General features: G+C 43.6%; 1 protein-coding gene across 9 annotated transcripts in view; it reads left to right on the top strand.

The window, feature by feature from the left end:
- Nucleotides 1–11,295, top strand: part of ATP2B2 (ATPase plasma membrane Ca2+ transporting 2) — a 161,877-nt gene extending 150,582 nt beyond the window's left edge. For 5 of the 9 annotated variants that reach the window (XM_089689766.1, XM_089689764.1, XM_089689770.1 and 2 more), the window contains one exon: nt 1,571–11,295. In XM_089689766.1, the coding sequence (XP_089545892.1) occupies nt 1,571–1,882 (312 nt within the window). In that variant the 3' untranslated portion in view covers nt 1,883–11,295. The remainder of the gene's footprint in view (nt 1–1,570) is intronic. The other 4 variants (XM_089689763.1, XM_089689768.1, XM_089689767.1 and 1 more) reach the window with 2 other exon arrangements.
- Nucleotides 11,296–18,730: the final 7,435 nt, after the last annotated feature.

Raw genomic sequence — 18,730 nt, 5'->3', positions numbered from 1 at the left:
TCTCTGTTGATCCTCTGTTTTGCAGATCCCCTCCTTCTCTGATCCCGCTATATTGCTTCCATGCTGTGCACCATGTTTGAAACTGCTAGTTTCTCCTGCTCCGGTTCCCCAGCTCTGCTGATCCTCTGCCACTCAGTCCTCTCCCTCCTTGGTCCCTGCTCACCTTCCGCTATAGCGCTCCCAGGTGGCACACCAGGTGTGCCATCTGCTAGTTGCTCCAGTCCAGTCTCTACTTGACTTCCTGATGTTCCACACTGCACACCAGATATGACATCTGCAATAGACACTCCCTGAATATATACACATGAACTGGAAGAGACTGCTGATGATGTCTTTCTGATTTGCTTGTTAGTTTCCTGGTGCATCCTGGGATATCTCATGCTTGCAATATTTACAAAACAAAGCGAAGCTAAAGCTGAATAAAAGCCCCTCAAAAGCTTCAAGCGTTACTAAAGGCTTTTTTTTTTTTTAAATAACGTGATTTTGCAAAGAGCAGCCCTGATCTTCCTCTTTTTGGGTCCCTTGCAGGCGCTCCTGGCCCCTCCTTCCTGTTGGGTGCCCCCACAGCAAGCAGCTTGCTGTGGGGCCCCTGAGCAGTTGCGCTCCCAATGGCTTCCGTTGCTCTCTCAGCCAATGAGGAGGCAGAGACTGCTGTGCACATCGCTGTATCGTGATGGGGCTCAGGCAAGTATTATGGGGGCGGGGGGCTGCTGCACATTGAAGGAACCACTTTCAGGTGCTGTTAGCGATTGTTGTCATAGACTTCTACGGAAGCTTTGGAGATGCTTTGAAGCACTAAGTGACCTGGGGCTTACTTTTTGGAGCAAAGCAAAGGAAATGCAATGTGTAAACAGGACTGTAAGGTGACCTTTTTATTAAGTGACAGGTGCTTTAATTGGCATTCAGAGTGCTTTAAAAAAGCGTGTCCAGTGCCACATTTTGATGCAAGTGTAAACGAGCCCTAAAAAATAACAATTGATGGTAACACTCTGTGTACATGGATTATATCCCTTTTCATTTTTGCAATAGCCAGTTGTATGTTTTATCCTTAATGTTTTTTTTTGTTCTGTGAGGTACAATTAAAGTCCCATCCACTATTATCCCCCAGCCACCTTGGTTTTGGTGGATTAAGTGGTAGAGTGCCTCTTTTATTTGCTCAAACTTGAGATGGTACCCATAGAAGAGTTTTTTGTGACTATCTAAAACCCACCCCTTGGCCTCGTTTTTTACTGTTTAACTTGGCCATGCACAACTAGCTCTACCACAGGATAAAATCCAGCTTCATCCATTTGGTATTGATCACAAAGACCCTTAAACTGGCCAGTAATCCACATAGTCTTCAAGACTTATAATATTTTAGACACGTGAAAGCACAACACTGAGCTGCCTTGTCCTCTGATGTTTTGAACTTGTGCTGCCTGTTCTGCCCTTTTCTAATAGCTGCTGTGTGCCGTGGGGCCTCCTATGACTCCTACCTTTCCATTCGTAGTGTAGAAATGAAGAATCTTGCCACTTTTGTCTGCTTCACCCTCTTTTCTTTTTTCTTTTTCTCCCGACTCCCTTCACACAGATCCGCGTCGTGAAGGCATTCCGTAGCTCTCTCTATGAAGGTTTAGAAAAACCGGATTCTCGAACTTCCATTCACAACTTCATGACCCATCCAGAGTTTAAGATAGAAGATTCTCAGCCTCACATCCCTCTTATTGATGACACAGATCTGGAGGAAGATCCTGCCCTGAAACAAAACTCTAGCCAGCCCCCTTCACCCAACAAGAACAACAATGCGGTTGACAGCGGGATAAACCTCACTACAGAGACCAGCAAATCAGCTACCTCTTCCAGCCCAGGGAGCCCCATACACAGCTTGGAGACGTCCCTTTAGCTGGAGATGGCACCGCTTCCTTAATCACCAAAACAAGGAATATTTGTGTCTGGCTCAGTAAGATGTTTTCACATTTTGGAGGCCCGGCAGAGGAAGCTCCGTGTCCAAGCAGTGCTGGCAGTGAGAATGTGGCGGGTTTTTCATGACGGCCTGATGTTGCTGCCTCCGGAAAAAAAAAACAAAAAAAAACAAAAAAAAGAGAAAGACAAACTAGGAAAAAAAAAAAAACAAAGACACTATCCAACCATGTTCCTGCATGAATGTACACTAACAATCCCTCCTTTTACTGCTTTGATTTTTTTTTTTTTTTTTTTACATACACTTCTGGGACTTTCCTTGCACAGGGATGTGAAAGACAAGAAAAAGAAAGAGTTTTCCCCAGACAACAGTATTTATCTGGTAACTGACACATGAGCCACAAAACTGCTAACAATGCAAAGACCTCGTGCTCAGACCTTTCTAGTCAAATGCTATTTTTTGAAGTTGCAAAGCTTGACTTGCACAGGGGATTTTACAGCACCCAAAATGACGAAGGAACATATACAAAACATTTCTGTAGGAGAGGTGCGTGTGTGTGTGTGTGCGCGCGCATGTATGTACAGTATATATATTTATATATACATACTGTATGTATAAATCCCTTCATATGAGCCTGAGGGAAAAAAACAAGTACATTGGCATATCTTTGCAGCCAGGGGTGGAAAATGACACCATCCTTCCATATATTTTCTGTCTCTTTGAAAAAAAAAAATTGAAATATGTGTATAAACCCTTTATGCATGCATATGAGAAGGGGAAAACATTGTTCCCTTATGAGAAAATATGAGGTAAAAAGATATTTAAAAAAAAAAATACAAAAAAAAATATAATTATAATACTGCAAGCAGGGTGCACGAAAAGGTTATGTCTATTTCTATATACTGTGTGTAGTGGAGAACATGCACAAGGCATTCCACCAACTGGACCGTTTCCATGTGCAATGCGGCTGGATATTGCTTCATCAGACCAGCCAAGACCCACACCAACATGGCACATCTGCCATGGAACTAGGACAAAGAGTAGATGTTATTGTAAAAACATTGATTGTTTTTACCATTTTTTTTCCCCATTAGGGGTTACAATAGCAATAATTCCCTTTGTGTCTGACCGCCAAGGTTCTTACCTTGATGGGCTGCTACTACAACACGCTAATTATTTGCTTCTGTAAAAGCTACAGCTTGTTTTATTACATTTGTTTTCTTTAGGAACCCTAGACAGACACCCTCAGAGAACACGATACTTTGGCAGGTTGCCTTATTTCAGTCTCAACTATTTATTATTGCGGTTTGTGTCCCGGGAAGAAGAATGTAAGTTTCCCGACGCTAAGGTCGGGACAAAAAGGAAAGATTAAGGCGAAGTGATGTGAAATCACAGTAACATTGTTCGTTGTGGAGACAGTCTGTTTGAATAGTATACCAATTGTATCCCCAAAGTTCTTTCTTCCAAATTATGAAAATAGGAAGCCTTTAAAGAAAAAGAGCCATTGGCTACAGAATAGGAAGCCTCCAAAGAAAGCCATTGGCAACAGAATAGGAAGCCTCCAAAGAAAGCCATTGACAACAGAATAGGAAGCCTCCAAAGAAAGAGCCTTTGGCAGCAGAAGAGGAAGTCTCCAAAGAAAGAGCTCCTTGGCAGCAGAAAAGGAGGCCTCCTAAGAAAGAGCCCTTGGCAGTAGAATAGGAAGCCTCCAAAGAAAGAAGCCCTAGGCAGTAGAATAGGAAGCCTTCAAAGAAAGAGCCTTTGGCAGCAGAAGAGGAAGTCTCCAAAGAAAGAGCTCCTTGGCAGCAGAAAAGGAGGCCTCCTAAGAAAGAGCCCTTGGCAGTAGAATAGGAAGCCTCCAAAGAAAGAAGCCCTAGGCAGTAGAATAGGAAGCCTTCAAAGAAAGAGCCCCTTGGCAGCAGAAAAGGAGGCCTCCTAAGAAAGAGCCCTTGGCAGTAGAATAGGAAGCCTCCTAAGAAAGAGCCCCTTGGCAGCAGACTAGGAAGCCTCCTAAGAAAGAGCCCTTGGCAGCAGAATAGAAAGCCCCCCAAAGAAAGAGCCCTTGGCAGCAGAAAGGACTGCTGGGAGATGTGCGGGATGACATTAGGGGTACATATAGGTCAGTTTATGTGCAATAAACACCTGTTGGAGCACTCAGCCACTGACACAGCATGCCTTAACGCATCATCATTCTGTCCATGTGTGATATAGTTTTACTGAAATTGTGTTATACAAGAACGTAAAGATTTCTATTCTCTTACAGTTAGCAGTGTTGAATATGATGTACGGGTATACTAAAGACAGAAGGAAGCATATATTTTATGACTATAACTACTAGAGAACTCCAATTCCTATTGTGTAGAAAATATTTGCACCTGAGATATAACTGAATGTATGGCAGATTGCCGGAAGCCTCTCAGAAGGATCAATATGGATTAGTTTGAAAATGAGAAAAAGAAAAAAGGAAACCTCAGTCCACATAACATCAAAAAAGTCTAGTTTAAAAACACGACATAGTTTACAAAAAAAATTAAAAATGTATGTTTTAAATTAAATAGAGACATATTTTTGTAATAATGATGTGAGAGCTTGAGTTAAAACTTTGGGGTTATTCTCTAGAATTAAGGAGAACAAGAGACCAGAAAAATGTATAATAAGTGATTTAAATGGAAGTTTTATTTTTTCACATAGACCTGTAATTAATAATAAATACCATTAAAGTAGAAACTTAAATACCAAAAAAAAAAAGTTTACAAAAAGCAGTAAGAAATTCCATACTTATATTTTATGCAGAGCGTATTTTCATTGTTATCAACATTGCCTTTTTTTGTTTTTAATATTTTTTTTTTTACATGATAAATGGCAAAAATGCATTAATTACATTTTCTGCATGGTCCACACTGTTTAAATATAAAATTTAAATCCTTCAAAAGCAATTTATTTGCTCAATTACGAAATTAGGAAAAGCCCCAACATAAATGATTTAAAGCTTTAATTTATAAAGACAATTCAGAGAGTTTGATTTATAGGTTTTAGTCCACAGTTACTGCAAAGAATCCCCAAATACTCAGAATCCCCAAACAGATTTCTTACAGCCCCCAATCCCCAAGCAGATGAATTTATCTTGTATCAGGTAACTTTAATGAACCTATTTCTGACTCTGAAGTTGGGTGACTCCACTTCTATTTTTAGTCCATAATTGAGGGTGGCTGTAAATAGATGTGTAGATAAGATACCACTTGTGTCCCCAAAGTTCTTTCCTCAAAACAGGAGAATAGGAAGACTCCAAAAGAAAGAGCCCTGGGCAACAGAATAGGAAGCCTCCAAAGAAAGGGTCCTTGGCAGTAGAATAGGAAGCCTCCAAAGAAAGAACCCTTGGCAACAGAATAGGAAGCCTCCAAAAAACAGCCATTCAAAACAGAATAGGAAGCCTCCAAAAAACAGCCCTTCGAAACAGAATAGGAAGCCTCCAAAGGAAGAGCCCTTGGCAACAGAATTTGAATCCTTCAAAGAAAGAGCCCCAAATAAATAGAGCTGAAAGGACTACTGGGAGATGTGTGGGATGCCCAAATATTTAGAATCCCCAAATAAGTTTCTCACCAAAACACCCCCTCCCCTTTTCCACCACCCCTCCCGCTGCACCAGCAAGCAGATGGATTTACCTTGTATCAGGTAACTTTAATTACCCTATTTCGGACTCTGAAGTTGGGTGGCTCCACTTCTATTCTTAATCCACAATTGATGGTGGCTGTAACTAGATGTATGGATAAGTTGCCAACTGTGTCTCCAAAATTCTTTCCACCAAATTATAACAGGAAGCCTCCAAAGACAGACCCCTTTGCAACAGTGTAGGAAGCCTCCACAGAAAGATCAGAAAGGATTTCTGGGAGATGGGCAAATATTCAGAATCCCGAAATAGGTTTCTCACCATCCCCACCCAACCCCCCCTTCCATGACAAACAGGTGGATTTATCTGGTAATTAATTGAACCTATTTTAGACTCTGAACTTTGGTGGCTTCACTTCTTTACATAGTTCACAGTTGATGATGGCTGTAAACAGATGTATGGAAAGGATACCAGTTGTGTCCCCCGAAGTTCTTTCCCCCAAATTATGAGAATAGGAAGCCTCCAAAGAAAGAGCCCTTGGCAGCAGAGTAGGGAGACTCCGAAGAAAAAGCCCTTGGCAACAGAATAGGAAGCTTCCAAAGAAGGAGCCCTTGGAAACAGAATAGGATGCCTCAAAAGAAAGAGCCCTTGGCAACAGGATAAGAAGCCTCCAAAGAAAGAGCCCTTGGCAACAGAATTGGAATCATTCAAAGAAAGAGCCCCAAAGAAATAGAGCTGAAAGGACTACTGGGAGCTGTGTGGGATGCCCAAATACTCAGAATCCCTAACTCCCCCTTCCATGACATACAGGTGGATTAATCTGGTAATTAACTGAACCTATTTTAGACTCTGAACTTTGGTGGCTTCACTTCTTTACATAGTTCACAGTTGATGATGGCTGCAAACAGATGTATGGAAAAGATACCAGTTGTGTCCCCCGAAGTACTTTCCCCCAAATTAAGAGATTAGGAAGCCTCCAAAGAAAGAGCCCTTGGCAGCAGAATAGGGAGACTCCGAAGAAAGAACCCTGGGCAACAGAATAGGAAGCTTCCAAAGAAAGAGCCCTTGGCAGAAGAATTTGAAGACTCCAAAGAAAGAGAGCAGAAGTGACTGATGGGAGATGTGCAGGATGCCCAAATACTCAGAATCCTCAAATAGGTTTCTAACCCCCCCCCCCCCCCCCCGCTACACTGACAAACAGGTAGATTTATCTTGTATTGGGTAACTTTAATGAATCTATTTCAGACTCTGAAGTTGGGTGGTGCCACTACTACTCTTAATCCGCTATTGGTGGTGGCTGTAAGTAAATGTATGGATAAGATATAGAGAAAAAAAAAACAACAGAGCATTCAAATTAAATGCAAATTGTGGAGCCAGATATCATTTTTGTCTAAATATAATTTGGAATTTTCACAAATTTAATGGATTTCTTCTTCAGAATATGACCCGTTTCAGTGAGTCCAATAGACATGTGCACGCTGGAAATTTTAATTTAGTTTCGGATTTATTCGGTCATTGATTTTGTTTTGTCATATCTGTTATGTTGAACCGACCTGTTTCATATTGAATCAGGTTTGTTTCATATCTTCATTGGTCTAGGTGCATTTGAAAAATTTTGCAGTCTTTTTCGGAAGATTGCTATATATTCGATACATTACGGAATCGGACGGATTTGAATCGAAAAGATTCAGATGCTAGTCCAACCCACCAAGAGAAATGAGCATGAGCTGACAATATTGATTGGAATCATGTGCATCAGAATTAACACAATTTAGATCCATTCCTTATCCCAATAACTTTGAAAATGTGAAAATTTAATTTTTTCATGGACCTGAACTACTGTCGCATTATGTGACATCATTCAAATAAAACAAAAGCATTTGTTAATTTCGTTATAACTTTTTTTTTTTTTCGGATTTGTTGACATTCGTTATGTCCAATTCTGAGATTCATATACATCTGAATCTCCAAAAAAAATGAATTTTTTGTCCGAAAAACGAATTGAAACGAAATGCACATGTTTAATTTTGAATTTCTGCAAATTCATTGGATTTCTTCCCCAGAATAGGACCCATATTAGTGAGCCCAGCCCATATAACGCAGGTTTAGGAGTGCAGCAGGTTGAAGATTGAAGGTTGAGGAATTTGCACTGGCAATAATTGCAAAACGGCACAATGGCAGGTTTACTAAACTCACAACTCATGAGGGAACCATAACTCACAAAACTTTAACCGGCTCTCAAGTTTAAAATGAAATGTAGCCCTCAGATGTCCCATTTATAATACGGATGGGCCTTGGTGTTGAAGTGTCTCAAGAAAGACCTGTTCTTTCTAGCCCAACGCAACGGATCAGATACTCACCCCATTGTACACATTATGAAGCTGAAACACGATAGTTGACCTAAGAAGCTCTTAAAATACGACTGCTAATGTCTATCCCTCCAGGCGTTCCAGACCTGAGTGTAGTCCAACCCACCAAGAGAAATGGCATGAGCTGACTGGACAGTATCGGCTGGCATCATGTGCATCAGAATTGACGAAATTTGGATGCATTCATTATCCCAATAACTTCGAAAATTTAATTAATTTTTCCACGGGCCCGAACTAGTCGCATTATGTGACATCATTCAAATAAAACAAAAGCATTCGTTCATTTCGTTATAACTTTTTTTTGGATTTGTTGACATTCGTTAATATGTCCAATTCTGAGATTCTTATACATCCGAATCTCCAAAAAAAAAATGGAATTTTTGCCCTAAAAACAAATCGAAACGAAATGCATGTTTAATTTAGAATTTCTGCAAATTCATTGGATTTCCTCCCCAGAATAGGACCCATTTTAATGAGCCGAGTCCATATAACGCAGGTTTTGGAGCGCAGCAGGTTGAAGATTGAAGGTTGAGGAATTTGCACTGGCAATAATTCCAAAACGTCGCAATGGCAGGTTTACTAAACTCACAACTCATGAGGGAACCATAACTCACAAAACTTTAACCGGCTCTCAAGTTTAAAATGAAATGTAGCCTTCAGATGTCCCATTTATAATACGGATGGGCCTTGGTGTAGAAGTGTCACCTGTTCTTTCTAGCCCAACGCAACAGATCAGGTACTCACCCCATTGTACACATTATGAAGCTGAAACACGATAGTTGACCTAAGAAGCTCTTAAACTATGACTGCTAATGTCTACCCCTCCAGGCATTCAAGGCCTGAGTGTAGTCCAACCCACCAAGAGAAATGGCATGAGCTGACTGGACAATATCGGCTGGCATCATGTGCATCAGCATTAACGAAATTTGGATCCATTTGTTATCCCAATAACTTTGAAAATTGAATTAATTTTTCCACGGGCCCGAACTAGTCGCATTATGTGATATCATTCAAATAAAACAAAAGCATTCGTTCATTTCGTTATAACTTTTTTTTGGATTTGTTGACATTCGTTAATATGTCCAATTCTGAGATTCTTATACATCCGAATCTCCAAAAAAAAAATGGAATTTTTGCCCTAAAAACAAATCGAAACGAAATGCATGTTTAATTTAGAATTTCTGCAAATTCATTGGATTTCCTCCCCAGAATAGGACCCATTTTAATGAGCCCAGTCCATATAACGCAGGTTTTAGAGTGCAGCAGGTTGAAGGTTGAGGAATTTGCACTGGCAATAATTCCAAAACGTCGCAATGGCAGGTTTACTAAACTCACAACTCATGAGGGAACCATAACTCACAAAACTTTAACCGGCTCTCAAGTTTAAAATGAAATGTAGCCCTCAGATGTCCCATTTATAATACGGATGGGCCTTGGTGTAGAAGTGTCACCTGTTCTTTCTAGCCCAACGCAACAGATCAGATACTCACCCCATTGTACACATTATGAAGCTGAAACACGATAGTTGACCTAAGAAGCTCTTAAACTATGACTGCTAATGTCTACCCCTCTAGGCATTCAAGGCCTGAGTGTAGTCCAACCCACCAAGAGAAATGGCATGAGCTGACTGGACAATATCGGCTGGCATCATGTGCATCAGCATTAACGAAATTTGGATTCATTTGTTATCCCAATAACTTTGAAAATTGAATTAATTTTTCCACGGGCCCGAACTAGTCGCATTATGTGACATCATTCAAATAAAACAAGTGTCACCTGTTCTTTCTAGCCCAACGCAACAGACCAGATACTCACCCCATTGTACACATTATGAAGCTGAAACACGATAGTTGACCTAAGAAGCTCTTAAAATATGACTGCTAATGTCTACCCCTCCAGGCGTTCCAGGCCTGTGTGGTTTTTTTTTTGCCAAAAGATCCCTTTTCTGAAGTCACAGCTGTAGGTTTCTTTGACGAGGCTCGGGACGGCAGCTGGATCCAGCTCCCGCCCATTGACTTTCAACTCTAAAATGACCACGAAACGACAGAAACAAGGCAAAAGGTGAAATACCAAGATAACCACATCAAAGTATTTTGTATTTCTGATTTTTTTAGATGAGGTACCTGAATTTGATTTTACACACGGCAAAAACCCGACCTGTTGTATCACAACTGCCATTCGAAGCATGTATCTGAGCAATAAGTACGCCTGTCAGTCATCTCTCGGACTGCACAAGCCATGCCCTCGATCTCCAGGCCGTGCCCAACGACTTTAGGACATAGCAGTTAAGATGTACATAGTGTGACTGCATGCATTGTCTTTTATAGCAAAACACTGATGCTTAATGGAGCAGCTCAATGCACACAGGGCCTGGCTACACTATGTGACTCCATACAACATGTAGTAAGTGTGTAAAAAAAAGATTCATGAGCTGCCATTCAGGAATCTTCAACAACCAAAAAAAAAAAAAGAAAAAAAAGGCTGAAAGTCCAGAGAAATGAGCCTGGTTTCCTGAGGGGACAACTATTCCTCCCACACAATGGCGCCGCTGCGTACTTTTAGTTTGTAAGTAAAGGAAGATTCATCACTTGCAATTGCTTTCTGTATCTTTGTCTGTCCCTTTCAACTAAAAATGTTTGCACGCATAAATCACAGCCTAAAGAAATAACAGCTCCCTGATGTGAGTGGCGTTCAGGAAATGGAATTAATGTGTATTTTTTCAAAAGCTTGTTATAAACACAAATGTGCTTTCTACATTCTGTAATTAGCAGCATGGGAGATGTGAAAAAAAAAAAAATAGGCAAAAAATATAAATATATACAAAGATATATAAATATATAAATATATATTAAAAACAAAAAAAAAAACAAACAAACAAAAAAAAAACGGTACAGTTGTCCATTCAGTAAACGATTTCCTCTATCTATGCTAAAAGAAAAAAAAAAAAAAAAAAAAAAGACTGCTTTACTGTTTAAGATTTTTTTATTTAGCAGTGAGGGAGAAAATCTTTTGGTTCACCCATTTTTACATACTTTTTTTAATTCTAGGTAATACTAATTGTAAATAAAAAAAAAACCGTTATGTCTATGTTCATTTAATACTATGCAAAAGGTTATGCTGTATCGCTGTTCCTCCTCCTGCAGTGTGATACTGGAATGTTTGTGGTTTCAAAGAAGCAAAATTAAAAAACACAAAAAAGCAAAAAAAAAAAAAAAAAAAAAATTAAATAAACAAATAAAAAATTACCAATGTACATGATTTTATAATGAGGACACAGTGATGCCGAGCTCCAACTCTTGCTGCTCTGATTGTCTTTTTGGATGACTCGCGGCAGGAGCACAAGTGGAAACATTTAAGCGTTGAAAAAAAAATAAATAAATAAAATGAAAAAAATAAATAAATTCACAAAGCAGCATGAACCTGGTGGTCCGGAGTCACTATTATTATCTGCTTGTATTGTGTCACCTGTAACTGCTCACACCACAGCACGTTCCTAGGATATGCAATGAAATGGACATGGAGACTCGTGAACTGTCTGTAGGCCGGCAATATAGAGAAACTCTCAGAATCAGACCATTTTAAACTTTTCTATAAAAATATCAGAAAAGAACGCCAGAGGGCGTGATCTAAGTGCAGTAAATAATATCTTTATTGATTGAAAAAAGATAAGTGATCACTCGCATGTTGTAGTAAAAAAGGTGCTTGTGATTCTACAACATGTGAGTAGCCAATGATCTTTGTTATCAATAAAGATATTATTTACTGCACTTAGATTGCGCCCTCTGGTGTTCTTTTGCATTCCATCTATCTGCAGGGAAGCTTCATTACCTCTTGGCACCGGCCATACGCAAATGTGCGGCCTCCCGGCGTCTGGGCCTTGACACCGAGCGGCCGCACACTTGCGTGCAATTAAGAAAAACATATGTGCTGAGAGTGCGCGCCCTGCGTGCTCCCAGCACACATGTCCGGTACTCACGGAAAGGTCCCGATCTCCTTTTTCGATCGGGACCTTTCCCGATCATGTGACCGCCGTGATTCACCATCACATGACTCTAAAACCCGGCCCAACAAAACCCTTAAAGGGCCGGGAGGCGCCAACGGGATAAAGTAGAAATTCACTCTCTCAATCAACATGGACTGTTTTTAATCCTTATGCTGCTAGCATTAATACAGTCATGGCCAAAATTTTGCCCCACCCCCCTTCCCCCGGCATTCCTGTCAGATAACGCACCACTTCACCCAGAAAATTGTTGCAATTACAAATGTTTCGGCATTCTCGTGTTTATTTCTGGTGTTTGTATTGGTGACACAAAAGAGAAGAAACAAAAACCCCAATCTGACACACTCCACGCAAAACCCCAAAAATGGACTGGAAAAAATTATTGGCACCCTCCATGTAATATTTGGTCGCACACCCCTTGGAAAAAATAAGTGAAATCAATGGCTTCCTGGAACCATCAATGTTTCTTCCACCTCTCTACTGGAATTTTGGAGCGCTCTTCTTCAGCCAACTCCTCCAGGTCTCTCAGATTGGAAGGGTTCCTTTTCCCAACTGATGTTCTGAGATCTCTCCACAGGAGCTCTATGGGACTGAGATCTGGACGCATTGCTGGCCAGTTCAGTCCTCTCCAGTGCTTTGTCTGAAACCAGTTCTGGGGGCTTTTTGACATGTACTTTGGGTCATTGTCCCGCTGGAAGACCCATGACCTCTGATGGAGACCCAACTGTCTGACACTGGGCCCTCCACTGCACCCCAGAATTCTTTGGTAGTCTTTAGATTTCATCCTTGGCCTGAAGCAACGCAACCCCAAAACATCAGTGACCACCCACCATGTGTGACTGGAGGGACTGGATTCTTTTGAAAGGCCTCATTACTTTTTCTGAGAACAGTAGAATGATGGACTTTACCAAAAAGCTGCCATTTTGTTTCGTCTGTCCACAGCACATTCTTCCAAAAGGATTTTGGCTTCCTTAGGTAAGTTTTGGCAAACTCCAATCTGGCTTTTTTTATGTTTCTGTGTCAGCAGTGGGTTCCTCCTGGGTCTCCTACCATATTTCTGTCAGCGGTGGGGTCCTCCTGGGTCTCCTACCATATTTCTGTCAGCGGTGGGGTCCTCCTGGGTCTCCTACCATATTTCTGTGTCAGCAGTGGGGTCCTCCTGGGTCTCCTACCATATTTCTGTGTCAGCAGTGGGGTCCTCCTGGGTCTCCTACCATATTTCTGTGTCAGCAGTGGGGTCCTCCTGGGTCTCCTACCATATTTCTGTGTCAGCAGTGGGGTCCTCCTGGGTCTCCTACCATATTTCTGTGTCAGCAGTGGGGTCCTCCTGGGTCTCCTACCACAACGTCCCTTTTCATTCAGATGGCGACATATAGTGTGATCTGACACATTTATACCCTGTGCCTAAAGATCAGCTTTAATTTGTCTGTGAGTTTATCGAGATTCTTTAGCCACCATTCGAACAATCCTTTGTTACAATCTTTGATCAGTTTTTCTCTTTCCTCCACGTCCATGGAGATTAGCTCCAGTGCCATGGGCTGTAAACGTCTTGACAATGTTGTGCACTGTGGACACAGGAACATTAGGATCTCTGGAAATGGACTTGAAAGGTGGAGTCCATTTTTCACCATTTTAACTGGTTGCCGGTGTGATTTCTATATTGTCAGCGCCTGGTAATTTACACAGGTGAGTTTAATGACAAATTACAGGAGCATCGCAAACTTGGAATGCAATTATTTCTTACAATTTAAAGAAGGTGCCAATAATTTTGTCCAGTCCATTTTTGGGGTATTGCGCGGAATGTGTCAGATGTGGCTTTTTGTTTCTCCACTTTTTTCTATCATACCAATACAAACAAAAAAAATAAACAGGATGATGCCTAAACATTTATAATTGCAACAGTTTTTTGGGCGAAGTGGTGCGTTATCTGACAGAAATACAGGGGTAGTGGCGGACTGACTATTTGGAAACTCAGGCACTGCCCGAGGGCCCGGGGTCAGTAGGGGGCCCCATGAGATGCCCTGGTACCTTTTTCATAGGCTTTTTTGAGTTTGGGCAAGGACACAGGGGCCCCATGATCCCCTATTGCCCGGGGGCCCCATGAGTTGTCAGTCCGCCCCTGTACAGGGGAGGCAAGATTTTTGGTGATGACTGTAGATAGGAAGCTATATTATATTTACTTGAATTAAACTTTTTTTCCATCCATTTCTTCAGTTACTTCCTGGTTTCCATGCCTAGGCAAATGATGTCATACATAGTTACATAGTCAGTCTGGCTGTAAAAAGACAAAAGTCCATCCAGTTCATCCATTAAAAAAAAAAAAGTTATAATCCTACACCCACAGTTGATCCAGAGGAAGGCAAAAAAAAAAAACAGCAAAGCACGATCCAATTTGCTCCTGCAGGGAAAAAAAATCCTTCCTGATCCCCCGAGAGGCAATCGGATATTCCCTGGAGTCTTCAGGAGTGGCTTTGTCAGCTAAGCACACCCTCCTGTCTGAGCTAACAGCAGATGGATTCCAGAAAGTAAGTGCTACAAGAATCATCTGCCCTTATTCAAGATGACGACGGACATAAATGCTAAGGGGGTGTTTTTCAAAGTGATTTCTCCGCAAAATAAAATTTTGAGACATGGATGGATGGGGGAGTTTGCTTTTAATATTAAAAATCAATTAAAAAATAATAAAATGTTGGTTTGTGGTGCTCAGCTACAGTGTAGTTCCCCTTTAAGCTCACAACATTTTAATCTTTACAATAAAAAAGGAACACGATCTAATTTTAATCCATTTTAATCTTTACAATAAAAAAAATATCTACCGTATTTTTCGCCGTATAAGACGCACTTTTTCTTCCCCAAAACTGGGGGGGAAATGTCAGTGCGTCTTATAAGGCGAATATGGAGCGGCCGGTCCGGTATTTCCACCGCCGCCGTGTCAGAATACCGGGCCGGCCGCTCAGCTCTGCAGCGGGACCTTACCTGTTCCTCTATCCAGCGGCGCGCTGTCTTCCCAGCTTCTGTAGTGTGGGCACTGGGCATGGCAGCCGGATACCAAGTGCGCATGCGCAAGAAGCGGTGCTTTTTGTGAATGGTAAGGCGGTACCTGGGACACATGACAGATCCCAGAAGCCGCCGGACCAATCACAAAGCGCAAGTGCTTCTCGCTCATGCGCACTGGGCACCCGGCTGTCATGCCGAGCGCCATTACAGAAGCCGGGAAGACAGCGCGCGGCTGGATCGAGGAACAGGTGAGATCAAACAAAAACTCTGCGGAAGTAAGAGCGGGTACCTGTCAAATTCAGGTACCCGCTCCCCACCTCCCCAAAGGTCAGCAGTCATCTGTACTGTCCGCAGTCTCTGGTCATCCCTGTGCTGTCCGCAGTCTCTGGTCATCCCTGTGCTGTCCGCAGTCTCTGGTCATCCCTGTGCTGTCCGCAGTCTCTGGTCATCCCTGTGCTGTCCGCAGTCTCTGGTCATCTGTACTGTGTCTGCAGTCCATTAGTTCAGAATTTTTATGGTCAGGTGCGTCTTATACGGCGAAAAATACGGTAAGTGCAGTAAATAATATCTTTATTGATTAAAAAAAAAAAAAAAAAAAAGATATTCGGCCACTCACGTTGTAGAATAACAAGCGATTTTTATTCCCCAACATGTGAGTGGCCAATTATCTTTTTAATCAATAAAGAGATTATTTACTGCACTTAGATCGTGCCCTCTGGTGTTCCCTCTGGTGTTCCTTTCTGATATTTTTTAAGTCTAACTGCAAAGCGGAGTTCCAGACGTTTTTGTGTTTATTAAAAGTCAGCAGCTACAAAAACTGTATCTGATGACTTTTAATAAACACACACTTACCTGTCCCGGGTTCCAGCGATGTTCTCACCCTTCTCTCCTCTACGGCGCCGGAATCTCAACTGTGAGCATCAGGCTGTGACAGCTTGCAGCTTCACAGCCGGGTGCCTACTGCGTATGCGCGAGTCGCGCTTCACATCCTGATTGGTCTGGCAGTCTTCTGGGACCTGTGAAAGTTCCCAGGAGACTGCTGGAGGAAGGAGGGGGACGAAATTCTGGCTCACTTTGCCGTGTCGAACTAAGCCGGAAGTGGGTGCGGGTACCTGTCAAAACCAGGTACCCGCTCCCCTCTTCACCCCAAAAGGTGCCAAATATGGCAGTGGATGGGGAGAGGAAGCAAACAAGCGGAGCTTCCACTTTTGGGTGGAACTCTGCTTTATAAACAATAGTTATTTTTGATAGTCCATTATAAGAGTACTTGAAGAATCCTGCCTGTCTGCCGGCCGTCTCTTTCCTGGATTTCCTTCATGCTTTGAAGCTTCTCCTCTGCTGTTTACTGTCAACTTCAAAGGACTACATATCCCATGGTGCCTTGCTGTCTGCAAGCCCCTCTTGGCACCTTTGCAGTTCAGAAGGCAGGCTCTGTGAAATGTGTAACTACTCACAGTTCATACTGACTATTTCTCGCAGAATCCAAGCAACTGTGTGGGATCTTCGCCAAGTTCAGAAACTTCAAGACAGTCCAGTGTAATAGGAGTGGGCTAGAAATGAATGAAATACAATGTGGAAATGAATACATGATTTATAATTTTGACCAAGGCAGGGGAGAGAGACAGGGACAATGGAAAAACGGAGAGAAGGAAAACTGGGGGGGGGAAGACAAAGGAGAGGGCAGAGAGGGACAAGGGGGTGGGAGGACAACCAAGGAAAGGGGGGGGACATGGACAGACAATAAAGGAAGGGATATGGACAACCAAGGGAAGAGAAGGGCATAACTCAGGTAAGGGGAACAATTAAATTGTGTGTATGTGTGGGGGTTGAGGACAGGTGTCCTCTTATCTAGTTCAGGGGTCTCCAAACTGTCTAGACAAAGGGCCAGATTACTGTCCTTCAGACTTTATGGGAGCCGGACTGTGGCCATTGGAAGTGGGAAGTCTGCCCATCTTTGTTGTCATTGGGTGGGAAGAATCATGCCCAATTGTAGATGTCTCTGGGAGGAACTGTGCCCCATTGTTGGCGTCATTGGGAGGAACTTGCCCCATTGTTGGCGTCTCTGGGAGGAACTGTGCCCCACTGTTGGCGTCTCTGCGAGGAACTGTGCCCCACTGTTGGCGTCTCTGCGAGGAACTGTGCCCCATTGTTGGCGTCTCTGGGAGGAACTGTGCCCCATTGTTGGCGTCTCTGGGAGGAACTGTGCCCCATTGCTGGCGTCTCTGGGAGGAACTGTTCCCCATTGCTGGCGTCTCTGGGAGGAACTGTGCCCCATTGCTGGCGTCTCTGGGAGGAACTGTGCCCCATTGTTGGCTTCTCTGGGAGGAACTGTGCCCCATTGTTGGCGTCTCTGGGAGGAACTGTGCCCCATTGTTGGCTTCTCTGGGAGGAACTGTGCCCCATTGTTGGCGTCTCTGGGAGGAACTGTGCCCCATTGTAGGCGTCTCTGGGAGGAACTGTGCCCCATTGTAGGCGTCATTGGGAGGAAGTGTGCCCCATTGAAGGTGTCTCTGGGAGGAACTGTGCCCCATTATTGGCATCTCTGGGAGGAACTGTGCCCCATTGTTGGCGTCATTGGGAGGAACTGTGCCCCATTGTAGGCGTCATTGGGAGGAACTGTGCCCAATTGTAGGCGTCTCTGGGAGGAACTGTGCCCCATTGTAGGCGTCATTGGGAGGAACTGTGCCCAATTGTAGGCGTCATTGGGAGGAACTGTGCCCCATTGTAGGTGTCTGGGAGTAACTGTGCCCCATTGTTGGGGTCTCCGGGAGGAACTGTGCCCCATTGTAGGCGTCTCTGGGAGGAACTGTGCCCCATTGTTGGCATCATTGAGAGGAACTGTGCCCCATTGTTGGCGTCATTGGGAGGAACTTGCCCCATTGTTGGCGTCTCTGGGAGGAACTGTGCCCCACTGTTGGCGTCTCTGCGAGGAACTGTGCCCCACTGTTGGCGTCTCTGGGAGGAACTGTGCCCCATTGTTGGCGTCTCTGGGAGGAACTGTGCCCCATTGTTGGCGTCTCTGGGAGGAACTGTGCCCCATTGCTGGCGTCTCTGGGAGGAACTGTTCCCCATTGCTGGCGTCTCTGGGAGGAACTGTGCCCCATTGCTGGCGTCTCTGGGAGGAACTGTGCCCCATTGTTGGCTTCTCTGGGAGGAACTGTGCCCCATTGTTGGCGTCTCTGGGAGGAACTGTGCCCCATTGTTGGCTTCTCTGGGAGGAACTGTGCCCCATTGTTGGCGTCTCTGGGAGGAACTGTGCCCCATTGTAGGCGTCTCTGGGAGGAACTGTGCCCCATTGTAGGCGTCATTGGGAGGAAGTGTGCCCCATTGAAGGTGTCTCTGGGAGGAACTGTGCCCCATTATTGGCATCTCTGGGAGGAACTGTGCCCCATTGTTGGCGTCATTGGGAGGAACTGTGCCCCATTGTAGGCGTCATTGGGAGGAACTGTGCCCAATTGTAGGCGTCTCTGGGAGGAACTGTGCCCCATTGTAGGCGTCATTGGGAGGAACTGTGCCCAATTGTAGGCGTCATTGGGAGGAACTGTGCCCCATTGTAGGTGTCTGGGAGTAACTGTGCCCCATTGTTGGGGTCTCCGGGAGGAACTGTGCCCCATTGTAGGCGTCTCTGGGAGGAACTGTGCCCCATTGTTGGCATCATTGAGAGGAACTGTGCCCCATTGTTGGCATCTCCGGGAGGAACTGTGCCCCATTGTTGGCATCATTGGAACTGTGCCCCATTGTTGGCATCTCTGGGAGGAACTGTGCCCCATTGTAGGCGTCTCTGGGAGGAACTGTGCCCCATTGTAGGCGTCTCTGGGAGGAACTGTGCCCCATTGTAGGCGTCTCTGGGAGGAACT

This window comes from Staurois parvus, unplaced genomic scaffold, assembly GCF_062004578.1.
Source record: "Staurois parvus isolate SC_StPar_1 unplaced genomic scaffold, SC_StPar_1.0 ptg000496l, whole genome shotgun sequence".
NCBI lineage: Eukaryota > Metazoa > Chordata > Amphibia > Anura > Ranidae > Staurois > Staurois parvus.
This window is presented reverse-complemented; position numbering and strand designations above follow the sequence as displayed.